At 52.8% G+C, this 12,908-nt stretch overlaps 1 protein-coding gene across 5 annotated transcripts in view; it reads right to left on the reverse strand.

Annotated features, from left to right (window-relative positions):
* UNC13B (unc-13 homolog B) overlaps positions 1–12,908 on the reverse strand; it is a 329,656-nt gene that overhangs the window by 17,494 nt on the left and 299,254 nt on the right. For 4 of the 5 annotated variants that reach the window (XM_075066813.1, XM_075066812.1, XM_075066811.1 and 1 more), the window contains one exon: positions 8,281–8,337. The exons of the other annotated variant lie outside the window; for it this stretch is intronic. In XM_075066813.1, the coding sequence (XP_074922914.1) occupies positions 8,281–8,337 (57 nt within the window). The remainder of the gene's footprint in view (positions 1–8,280; positions 8,338–12,908) is intronic. 5 annotated transcript variants of the gene reach the window in all.

Below are 12,908 nucleotides of genomic sequence, written 5' to 3' on the forward strand. Positions count from 1 at the left end.
TCCAGTTTTGGGCCCCACACTACAAGAAGAATGTGGATAAACTGGAAAGAGCCCAGCGGAGGGCAACAAAAATGATTAGGGGCTGGAGCACATGACTTACCAGGAGAGGCTGAAGGAACTGGGGTTATTTAGTCTGCAGAAGAGAAGAATGAGGGGGGATTTGATAGCAGCCCTCAATTATCTGAAGGGGGGTTCCAAAGAGGATGGAGCTCGGCTGTTCTCAGTGGTGGCAGATGACAGAACAAGGAGCAATGGCCTCAAGTTGCAGTGGGGGAGGTTTAGGTTGGTTATTAGGAAACACTGTTTCACTAGGAGGTGAAGCAGTGGAATGGGTTACCTAGGGAGGAGGTGGAATCTCCTTCCTTAGAGATTTTTAAGGCCCAGCTTGAGAAAGCCCTGTCTGGGATGATTTAGTTGGGAATTGGTCCTGCTTTGAGCAAGGGGTTGAGCCTGCTTTGAGCCCTGTGAGGTCCCTTCCAACCCTGATATTCTATGCTCCAATGACTGTCACTGGCAGCAGGAAGAAACTGAGCAGGTGGCAGGTCGGCAGGGACCTATATATACCACCATAAAGGCGCCACGCGAAGGGTCTCCACAGCCGACCTGATGGGTACCTCCGACGATGGTGCACGCAGCATGCGCACACCCTCTTGGAATGCACATGAGCAATCACTCAAAGAAGAACTAATGCCTCTGGGACAGATACAGATGAGTGCATGTACACTTTCGTGTGCAGCTAACGTGCCAGTGGATGCATCCCTGTCATCCTAGACTTGTGTGTGCACAGAAGTACATGGGCATGCAAATCAGGGGCTGCACAGGAACACTGAATGTGCATCTATGCAAATGAGGCATGTGCAATTCTGAAAACGAAGTCCTTCGTACAAAATTTTTTTTCCCCTTTCACTGAACTTACACCCAACAGATTTACAGGCAATAGCAGTTAGCAGAATGTGTGTGCCATTTCAGATTTATGTTCAGAGTAGCTTTATGAGTCGCAAAGGTCCTCCACGGGACCCCAGTGACTGGAAAAGACAAGGAGGACTGTCCCCCATCCTCTTGAAGCCTTTGGCCAGCTGGCTGCCTGAAGCTCAGTTGCTGCCCCTCTGCTGAGCTACCTCTGACATCCGTGACAACTGGTACTAGGACGAAAGGAGAAAGACAGATGCCTCACAGCTGCCGGCAAAGCAGCACAGCACAGCCCTCAGCACAGGAATCTGAGCTTTGAGTTCTGCCACAGAGGAGCCCGAGGGGCTCCTGAAAAACCTGGGTGCTTCCAGGAAAGAGATAATGGTCCCAAGATGCAGGGTAGACACTGATGGAGAAGAAACAAAACAGATGCAGTCACAGTCCATTAGCACCTTGTGTCAATAAGTGTAACAAATGTGATACATGCACAAGGCAACTGAATTTTAATGGCATTGGTTCAGTTAGAAAAATGCTCTTTGCTTTGGAAAGCACTCTGTGATCAGCATCTTGTACCAAGTTCAGCTTCCTGTCAATCCTCCCTGCTGCACAATTGATAATTTTGTGCGTTGCGATTCCTCATTTGCAGCTTCTCTTGCATATGAGTTTTTCTGTAGTAAGGTTAAATCATACTCAGAAGGGTCTGACCGGTATGAAGCATCTTCATTTCTCTATTTGCATATCATTCTTATTGTGAACCCTGGAGCAACGCTTGATTGGCTCACCGTCAGGCAGTGTGCACTTAGTGACACTAATGGCAGCTATGGTGCCGTCAAAGCACATCAGATCAGCCTGCATCCTAAATGCCAACTTCCAGCAACAGGGAGCCCACGCAGTCAGAATTTCTGGACACAGTTCAGCTCTGCTCTAGAAGTGACAGTTATTTTCATATCAATGAGTCCAATTCAGAAACGATTCCTTCGTCAATAGCTAATGCAGCCTACATTCCCCTTGATATTCATTTATTACAAGTGTTGATTACTATTTATAAAACAAGATCAAAGCAAAAAAAAAACGGTTACCCACCTTTTAGTAACTGTTGTTCTTCGAGATGTGTTGTTCATGTCCATTCAAAGTAGGTGTGTGCGTGCCGCGTGCATGCCAGCCGGAAGATTTTCCCTAGCAGCGTCTGTAGGGTCGGCCCAGGCACCCCCTGGAGTCGCGCCACTACGGCGCCCTATAAAGGGGCCCGCCGACCCTCCACCCCCTCAGTTCCTTCTTGCCAGCACTCCGACAGAGGGGCAGGAAGGTGGGTGTTGGAATGGACATGAACAACACATCTCGAAGAACAACAGTTACTAAAAGGCGGGTAACCGTTTTTTCTTCTTCGAGTGGTTGTTCATGTCCATTCAAAGTAGGTGACTCACAAGCCTAACCTTAGGAGGTGGGGTCAGAGATCACTGCTGACTACAGTACTGCGCGACCAAAGGCTGCATCATCCCTAGCCTGGTGGGTGATGGCGTAGTGAGAAGAGAACTTGTGGATGGAGGACCACGTGGCCAGTCTACAAATCTCCTGAGTCGGAACCTGAGCCAGGAACGCTGCAGAGAGGCCTGCTCCCTAGTGGAGTGGGCCGTGACCGGAGGGATAGGGGTCTTAGCTATGCGGTAGCATTCCCGGATGCAGGTCGCGATCCACAAAGAGATTCGCGGAGAGGATACCGGGAGCCCTTTCATCCTATTCGCCACTGTGAAGAGGAGCTGGGTCGAGCATCTGAATGGCTTGGTATGCTATATGTAAAAGGCCAAGGTCCTGCGTACGTCCAGGGAAGGAAGCCTCCGCTCTTCACTGGAGGAGTGTGGTTTTGGGTAAAACACCGGGAGAAAGATATCTTGGCCCATGTGGAACTGTGAAATGACCTTGGGTAGGAAAGCCGGATGAGGTCTCAGTTGGACCTTGTCCTTGTAGAAGACTGTATACGGGGGCTCAGATGTTAACGCTCGGAGCTCCAACACCCGTCGGGCCGAGGTTATCACCACCAGGAAGGTGGTCTTGAATGACAGGTACAGCAGGGAGCACGAAGCCGGAGGCTTGAAGGGAGGCCCTGAGAGGGCGGAGAGGACCAGATTCAGGTCCCAAGCAGGAGTCGGCTGACGCACATGCGGAAAGAGCCTGTCCATATCTTTGAGGAAACGCCCAACCAGAGGGTTTGCAAACACCGAGGCACCCCCTCTCCCGGATGAAAAGTGGATATGACCGCATGTGAATGCGAATGGAGGAAAGGGAGAGGCCCAGTTGTCTTAGATGAAGCAAATAGTCGAGGATAGTGGAGATTGGTACCCCCAGCGGGTCGTGACCCCGCTGACCCGATCATATGGAGAAGCGCTTCCATTTGGCCAGGTAGGTGGCCCTAGTTGACGGTTTCCTGCTACCTAGCAGCACCTGCCTGATCTGCAGGGAGCACTGCAACTCCACCAGGTTCAGCCATGGAGCATCCAGGCTGTGAGGTGAAGGGACTCGAGTTTCGGATGGCGGAGGGAGCCCTGGTCCTGCGTGATAAGGTCCGGGAGTAGGGGCAGCGTCAGGGGTGCCTGAATGGACGTGTGCAGGAGTGATGTGTACCAATGCTGGCTCGGCCACGCCGGAGCTACCAGGATTACCCTGGCATGGTCCCTGCAAATCTTTAGAAGCACCCTGTGTATCAGGGGGATCGGAGGGAAGGCGTAGAGCAGATCGTCCTCCCATGACTGTAGGAAGGCTCCCGACAGAGACCCCCGACTGCGGTCCAGTAGGGAGCAGAACCGTTGGCACTTTCTGTTTTCCCTTGAAGCAAACAGGTCTAACTGGGGAAGGCCCCAGAGCTGGAAAATTGAGCACACCACATCCCACTGGAGGGACCACTTGTGACCCTGGAACGAGCGGCTGAGGGTGTCCGCCACACCGTTCCGCTCCCCAGGAAGATAAAACGCCGTCAGGTGGGTGGCATTGTTAATGCAGAAATCCCACAGCACGAGGGCTTCCCTGCATGAGGGAGAGGAGCGTGCACCCCCGTTTGTTGATATAAAAAACTGCCGCCGTGTTGTCCGAAAGGACTGAAACACACCTGCCGGCCAGGTGAGATCGGAAGGTCAAACACGCCAGGCAGACCGCCCTCAGTTCCCTGACACTGATATGCAGCTTGAGATCCTCTGGCGACCACAAACCCTGCGTCCTGAGGCGTCCTAGGTGCGCTCCCCAACCTCGATCCGAGGCGTTCGTCACCAGGGAGAGGGAGGGCTGCGGGGCAGCAAAGGGGAAACCCATGCAGACTTCCCTCCGGTCAAGCCACCACCGCAGCGAGCTCAGCACTAAGCAGGGAATGGACACCACTGAGTCCAGCGGGTCCCTGAACGGGTGATAAACTGTCGCCATCCAGGACTGTAGCAGGCGAAGCCGGAGTCTGGCATGGACGACCACATAGGTGCACGCCGCCATGTGACCCAACAGCCGGAGGCAAACTCACGCCGTGGTAATCAGAGGGCGGTGCAGTCCGAGGATGAACTCGGAAATTGCACGGAACCTGGATTTCGGCAGGTACGCTTTGGCGTGGGTGGACTCCAGAACCGCTCCTTTGAACTCTATTTGTTCCGTCGGAGACAGGGTGGATTTGGCTTCGTTCAAGAGGAGGCCGAGATCAAGAAAGGTCCGCCTGATGAACAACACCTGGGTCTCTACCTCTCCTTGGAGCGGCCCTTTATGAGTCAGTCGTCCAGGTAGGGGAATACCTGGATGCCACGCCTGCGCAGAAAGGTCGCCACGACCATCATGCACTTCGTGAAGACTCTTGGAGCAGCTGACAGGCCGAACCGAAGCACCGTGAACTGCAGATGGGCGTCGGCCACGACGAACCTGATGTACTGACGATGCTGGGGAATTATGGCAATGTGGAAATAGGTGTCCTGTAAGTTGAGGGCGGCATTCCAATCTCCTGGATCTAGGGAGGGGATAATCGAGGACAGGGAGACCATGCGGAACTTGAGTTTTCGCATAAACTTGTTCAGCCGCCGCAAGTCTAGGATGGGCCTCAGGCCCCCTTTTGCCTTCGGTATTAGGAAATACCAGGAGTAGAAGCCTTTGCCCTTGAGCTCCCGCGGGACTTCCTCCACTGCCCCTGCCTCCGTGAGGGACTTCACTTCTTGAATTAGAAGTTGCTTGTTAGATGGGTCCCTGAGGAGGGACAGGGAGTGGGGCTGGTGGGGCGAAAGGAAGGAGAACTGGATAGAATATCCCCTCTCTACTGTGTGGAGCAGCCAGCTGTCCGACGTGATTCGGGACCAGGCACAGCAGAAGTGGGACAGACGTGACCCAGAGGTAGGGGTGAAAGGATCCAGAGTCTCGAATGGTAGGTCGCCCTCGACCGTACCATCAAATAGGGGGTATAGGCCCTGATGGTGGTCTTGATTGACCAGACGCCTGGCTGGAGGGGTGGCGTTGGTGACGCCTTCTGCCATTTCTGCCCCGCCTGCACCCCAGCTCCTGGTGAGTTTGTGGCTGATATGGGCGAGGGGCCGCCTGGGGCCTCAACTGTCTGCGCTGGGTCGCAGGGGTATGCAAGCCCAGCGAGCGAAGCGTGGTCCTCGAATCTTTTAAGCTATGGAGACGTTTGTCCGTTTTCTCCGAAAACAGCATCTGCCCCTTGAAGGGGAGGTCTTGAATTGTCTGCTGGACCTCATAGGGCTGGCCCGAGACCTGGTGCCAGGCTCCCCGTCGCATGACCAGGCCCGTGGCCAGGATGCGCGAGGCTGAGTCCGCTGCATCCAAGGCAGCCTGGAGGGATGCTCGAGAGATCAGTTTGCCCACCTCCACTAGGGCCGAAAACTCTGATCTCGAGTCCTGGGGAAGGAGCTCCGCAAACTTCAACATGGCCGAACACGTGTTGTGGCCATATTGGCTTACTATTGCCTGTTGGTTGGCAATGCGGAGTTGTAGGCCCCTCGTGGAGTACAGCTTTCTACCAAAGAGCTCAAGTCTTTTTGCATCCCTGCTCTTCGGTGTTGACCCCTGAAACCCTTGACGCTCCCGCTGGTTAGCCACATCTACTACCAGGGAGTCCGGGGAAGGGTGGGTGTACGGGTGTTTGTGCCCTCTAGAGGGGACGAAGTAGCACTGCTCCGTCCTCTTGGCAGTAGGGGCCAGTGAGGCTGGTGTTTGCCATAAGGTGTGGGACGTATCCGCTATAGTCTATCAGCGGAAGGGCCATCCTGGATGGCCTTGAGGGAGCCAAAATGTCCACTACAGGGTCCGCGTCCACCTCGATTTCCTCCGCTTGGATTGTGAGGCTCTGAGCTGCTCGCCGAAGCAATTGTTGGAGGATTCGAGTGTCCTTTAGGGCTGGTGCCACAGCCGTGCCCGAGACAGCCTTGTCTGGGGAGGCCGATGAGGAGATTACATGGAGCGGCCCTTCCTCCGGTGCATGTGGCCCCTCAGGGTCCTGCGGCACACAGTACTGAAGTTGCGGTGCCAGTTCCGAGTCTAGATGCGGCAGCACGGCTGGTACCGGGGTCGCCAGTGAGCGGCTTGGGGTATCATGCGGTGCCGGCAGAACCTGAACTGAAGCCGCTGCTGGTGCCGCTGCCCGGCTAGCGGGTGCTGAGCTTGACAATGGCACATCCCTGCCCGGCAACGGTGCTGGTGGGGGAGGCAGCTGCGCCGGGGCCACCGACGTCGAGGACACCGAGGCTGACTGTGATCGAGGACCAAATGCCTGGCCTACCGACTGATGGTAGCCCCAGGGAGTCCAAAACGGCCACTGCGAGGGCAGCTGCCATTGTTGCTGTCACTGCAGGTAACGTTCGTGGCTCGCCCCCGAAACCGATCTCCTGCTCCGCGACCGGCTGGAGCGATAGGAGTCTGCCTCTGAGTCTGAGGTCTCTGAGTATGAGGACCTGGGGAGAGCAGCGCCTGGTGCTGATGGAGAGCGGTGCGGAGGCGGTGGGGAGCCTCTCATCTGGTCCGGTGCCAGGAGGGAGGAGACAGCATGGCTGGCTTGCCTCTAGATTGTACTGGGGGACGGACCACAGTAGGCAACTCCCTACGATGCGGGGAGGCCGGTGCTGGGAGACCCATTAGACCTGAGGCTGCCTCGAATGCCTCCAGCATCGACCGATGGCATATGTCTCCGTTGAGGTCTGGGGAATTAGGCTGGTCCGGACTCGACCGCCCTCTCTGTGGTGCGGGAGTTGACGGAACTGCCGAGGGCTGTAGCCCAGCCTGACCGCTTGTACTCACGGACGGCATCAGCCTCGGATCCCGGTGAGGTGACCGATCCCTCACCGGCTTCCTTCTCTTGGCAGGCTCCGGTGAAGGTGAGCGGTGCCGCACTGAGGCCGACTTCCTATGACCCAACTCCATCCGGTGCCGGGTTTTTGATGGCTTGGTCTGGGCCCTAAGTCCTGATGCCAGTGCTGGGGCACTCCGCACCGAGGACGACGTGCTGGGCACCACCTTGGCAGGTTCTGGGTCCGAGGGTGGCCGCAGGGCCGCATCCATCAGGAGGACTCTAATTCTTTGAACCCTGTCCTTAAGAGTTCGTGGGCGGAAGCCTCTACAGATAGAGCACCAGTCCTTTTGGTGGCTCTTTCCGAGGCACCTCAAGCACACTGAGTCCGGGTCACTCTTGAGCATGAATTTCCCGCAGTCCTTGCAGAGTTTGAACCTGGGGGACCCAGGCATGCCCCAGCGAACGACGAAGACTCGGGGGCGGGGGAAAACCCCCCAACTACGAAGAACTATATACAAAGATCTACTTAACTGACTATAATGTAACTGAATACACGGACTAAACAGTAAGGATAGGACACTGCAAACTTGCTATGCCCAAGAGAAGTTCCAGCTAGCCGTCACCGTTGGTAAGAAGGAACTGAGGGGGTGGAGGGTTGGCAGGCCCCTTTATAGGGCGCCGTGGTGGCACCACTCCAGGGGGCGCCCGGGCCGACCCTACAGACGCTGCTAGGGAAAATCTTCCGGCTGGCATGCACATGGTGCGTGCACACCTACTTTGAATGGAGGTGAACAACCACTTGAAGAAGAACTGGGCATTTTCTATTGCACAAGTACATGTAGAGGAATTGGATGGATTCTCAAAGTGTTCTTTCTTTTTCTTTTTAAAATAAATTATTGATTGTTCACTTGTTATACTGAACGTGCAAATAATTAAATCTACTGTAAATGTAAAGCCATGCAGTAAATCTAAGCATGCACTCATGTTAGTAGCATGTATTCTAAGGGGCACACTGCCGGTCACAGACAGGGGGAGACACAGAACTCATGCTATGCACTACTGCACTTTCATTTTTGTATACAAGGACATAAATGCAAGCCACACAACATCAGTACCTTCAACTTTGACAAGTGTCCCAGTTCCTTAGCAGCACTGAAAATCAACTGCGTACCCTATGATTGCAAGAAGGTAAAGAGGAAGAAAGGAGAGAGAGATCAGAAAGCAATTTTTGAGCAGTAAAGGAAAAAGGTGCAAATCAAGCTGGTCCATTGATCTTGATATAACAAACCCAGTGCCAGACATGCTAGTGTTGTTTTCCTCCATTTCCAAGGAACACATTTGCTAGCTAGGGTAAAAGCAGCCTTCCGTGCACAGCCACATACAGAGCTCCCGCAGGCTGCAGTACACTGCTAGCTCTCACTCATCCCGCTGGATTACACACAAACTGATTGTGAAACCACTGTATTACCCTAGACTGGAAGCTCTATTACAGCCAGCCCTACAAATCTGGGAGTACAAAGCGTTTATGGAGTTGATTACAAACTAAGCACAGATCACATTGTTAGACATGCAGCATGGTGCAACCAAAGAGTGGGGTTAAGCACATGTTAGCCCCCCAATTTGATTGGTTTGGTTTTTAGTGCATTTTCTCAGGCAGAAGACAGGCAGGCTCAGTCTAGTGGAATACTCTAACAATTCCTTATTCACAAACATGAACAGATCGGCACCTAGACATCCCCTGTTCCCACACCACGGTTTACTTGTGTCCTGTGAACAATGACACAGTAAGGAAGGAGGCTGGAGCCCTGGTGATGAGAAATGTCACTTGGAGCCAGATACATTGCAGCATAATGAATGCTGGTCCTGGGGCAGCGACAGAGGGGAGGATGCTGTTTCTTTTCCTCCGCCACAGTATCTTTTCACCCTTCTCTAATGCACCTATCACCTGGATACTGCAGTCCTAAGGCTACAAGCAACCAGACAGCTATTGCCACCCATTGCTCCTAAGTTCCTTTACAGGATGTGCTTGAAATTATTTTCTTCCTCCCCCTGTGTTTTCTCCTCCTGCCTGGACAAAGGGCCTGTTCAGTGCAGAGCCTGAGGAATCCAGCCTGCCCTCGCTCTAGTCGTGAATTCCCTCCGCTCTCCATTGCACGCTCTTCCAGGCTACTCTGGCAGGTGCTGTAAATATCCAGTTGAATTTCCCCCTTTCTTGCTCAGTGAGGCCTGACGTGTGCTGGGAGGATTGTCCCCTGGAATGGGGAACTGGACCCTTGTCCCTCCAGGCCAGTCAATGATAATTAGAGCACCCACCACTGTTTAATTTTGTTACTTTCCCTAATGAACACCATACACCAGGTCAAAAGGAAGCCCAGTGAAGCTAGCCCTGGCCTTGGGATTGGTGGTGTACTCGGTAATTTCCACAGGGCCCATATGTTTCCAAATAGCTCGAATGAGCCGCTCACGCTGTACATTTTTTTCCTTCACCACCTCCCCTCCCTACCCCTTTACTCACTAATCTTCCTTACTTCAGTAATCCCTTCTCTCTCATACTTCCACCCGGAGAGCCCCCAAACCAAACTTCCCAGTGCTAAGAGTCTGGAAGAGCTTGGCTAGTGTCGTTGAGCAAAAAGACGGCTGAGAGGGAATCTGACTGCACTGTATAAATACATGATGGGGGGGTGGGGGGGCACCAAGGAGAGCAAAGAGGTATTGAAGCTGGAGGATAGTGTTGGCACAAAAATAAATGGGGATAAACTGGCCATGAATAAATTCAGGCTGGAAATTAGGACGACCTTTCTACCATCAGAGAAAGGAGGCTCCGGAGCAGCCTCCTAAGGGGTGAATGGGGCAAACAACTGAATTGGTTTTGAGAGAAAGCTGGACAAATGTATGAGTGTGGTTGTATGATGGGGTTGCTTCTGATGCCAGAAGCTGGGAATAGGCAACAGGGGAAGGATCATTTGATGATTCCCTGTTCTGTTCATTCCCTTTGGGGCACCTGGCATTGGCCACTGTTGGAATACAGGATACTGGGCTAGATGGACCTCTGGTCTGACCCAGTCTGGCCGTTCTTATGTTCTTATGATGGTAGGGGGCAGGGCTTTGCAGCCCTGGGGGCCCCTTCTGGTTTATGTTCTGAAGCTCATGCTTCAGGGCTCCAGCTGGTCAACTGCAGGGGTCAGGAAGGGATTCCTGTCCCTCAGGTACTTTGCTGGTATGTGCTTTGTATTCTCTCTCTGAAGCATCAGGGATGGCCACAGCTGGAGATGGGACATTTGGACAGGGAGTGTCAGGGACTGAGGTGGCACTGAGCATCCTCTCTCTCAGATGCTTGGGTGGCTGGTTCTTGCTCATGTGCTCAGGGTCTGACTGATCATGATATGTGGGGTCAGGAAGGAATTTTCCCTCAGGTCAGACTGGCAGTGACATGTGTTTTGTTTTGTTTTAAACCTTCTTCTGCCATGTGGGGGTGCAGGTCACTAGCCGGAATTATTTGGGTACATCTCATTTCAATCCTTCTCTGCCATTAGGGGGTCTTCGGCACTGGTGCATCTCAATCTCTCCCATTCTCTGCCTGTCACACAAAATAGCCTAGTCTCCTGTGGGCTGTGATATTTGGATCTAAGTCTGATGGTTAGGTTTAGTGTGTGGGTGGTGCTGGTGGCCTGTGAAATACAGGAAGTCAGACTGGATGATCTGGTGGTCCCTTCTGACCTTAAACTCTATGACTCTCTCAGAGACACTGCATGTCTGCTGCCACCCTGATCACTTGGCTTGTCTCCTATATCCCTGCCCCCTGCCATTTCACGCTGTATTTTGTAGACTCTCTCTGAAGCAGAGGGGTTTGCATGCTGGGGGAGGTGGGGATCTGGGTGCAGCTAGTTGGGGGTGGGACTCATCAGGGTGGAGGTTTGAGTGCAGGGAGCTCAGTCAGGGGGTTGTCTGAGTGCAGGAGTGGGAGTCCTCAGGCAGGGTCTCTGGGTGCAGGGGGCTCCAGATTCAGGGATTGAGGTTCAGTGGGCTAGGGTTCAGATATGGAGGACTAGAGTGGTTCTGGGTGTGGGGTGAGGCTTGATGGGGGTGTCTGGGTATGAGAGGTACAGATGCACGGGAGTTGGGCAGATGGGGGAGCAGCTCCCCATACAGTGACCCCTCCCCCCACAGCTGAGGAGCAATGGCGGCAGGAAGCAGGGGAGAATGCTGAGCTTCCTGCAGCTGGGGGAGGTTTCTGGGAGTGAGTCTGACATAGCCCCAGCCACTCCTTGCAGGGGAAGAGGAAGTCCTGTCTTCTCCTGCCTCTAGCCCAGCCAGGATTAGCAGCTGATCCCGGCTCGGGGTAGGAGCTACTGGCTGGGGTGTCCCCAGCCCTGCGGTGATTTACCTCTCCGCCGGCTGCGCTGGGTGAAACCATGTACCTGTGCAGCTAGGGAGTGGTGCATAACTGCTCTTGCAGCTTCCCTGTCAAAGACTATTTTCGGAGGGGAAGCAAAGAAATCTGTGGGGGACATGAATTCTGCACATGCACAGTGGTACAGAATTACCCCAGGAGTAAGAAAGGTATATCCTAGTAGCTTTTACAAGGTGCTGCTAACTAATCACGCCACTGCAATACCTGACTGATGCATGTGACTTCACTTAGGGCTTCTGATCTGCATTTATGGCCAAATGGTAAATGCTGTGTGATTTCTGGAGTTCATTTTTACTTCAAAGGGGTTCTTAAGGTTTCTGCACCTGCTGAGCTAAGCAGAAGAGCACACACTACTTCTAAATCAAGTTACAAGACATTTTAAATGAGCAGCCCCAAAATGCTATTTAAATATTAATATTTCACAGTTCAGTTCTGTCATTCCTCTTTGGAATTTTTCAATACGAGTTTGAACAATAACATTAGCCAGCCAAGGCACGTAGCATTCCTGCTGCAGGCTCCTAAGTAGGCCAGGTCTGAAACACTGAGCAATACCCAGTGACTCAGAACGCTTCATGCAACAAAGCCGCTCAGATAACTAGTCTCCAATTTTTCTTTCCTCCTAGGCACAATCCCTGCCAATCAATGCCAATCTCTGTCAGCATATGTTTGCAAACAGAAGTTATTCTGTTATTACAGTGAGTTTGTCATCAAAGTTGGGATTGCCCAAATGAAATAACATGGACAGCTCCTGTCTTTGCCTAGTGAAACTCTTGTAAACAAAATACTACAGCTCCTCAAAAGGCTGTTTATCCATGCAAGGAAACATCCCACCACAAAACTCTCTCAGGACACCTTGTACCATGTGCATCACCTTGGGAATGAACCTCCACAACTGTCACTGCAGAAATCTGAATTCAGCAGCAAATCCCTGGAAGCAGCAGAACCTCCACATGTCAGACAGACACTACAATATTTTAATCCTTTGACATCCAGTGCTTGGCACAAAAGTATTTCCTGGTGATCCCTAGAACAAGTGGTTAAAGCATCATGGAGGAACATGGGGAGAGAGCATGTGCCACCACAGCAAGTACTGCCATCTCTCTGGTGACACCCATCGTTCTGAGTGGTGCAGGATGTAAGCAGTTCTAATTTTCCTAGCGCTTTCCAAGGAAATTCACTTGGTCTTCATACCTGCACCTGTCACCGACATAAGACAGCTATCATTTGCAGCCTGAGGATAATTCAAATCTCTGTTCATGGTTCAACTGTTTTAAAAAAGCCATTCAGGCAGGGTTCTCAGCTGTTGTCCGTCAATGGGGCAGGGTTCTCAGC

Source organism: Chelonoidis abingdonii, chromosome 6 (assembly GCF_003597395.2).
Source record: "Chelonoidis abingdonii isolate Lonesome George chromosome 6, CheloAbing_2.0, whole genome shotgun sequence".
Classification (NCBI taxonomy): Eukaryota; Metazoa; Chordata; order Testudines; family Testudinidae; genus Chelonoidis; species Chelonoidis abingdonii.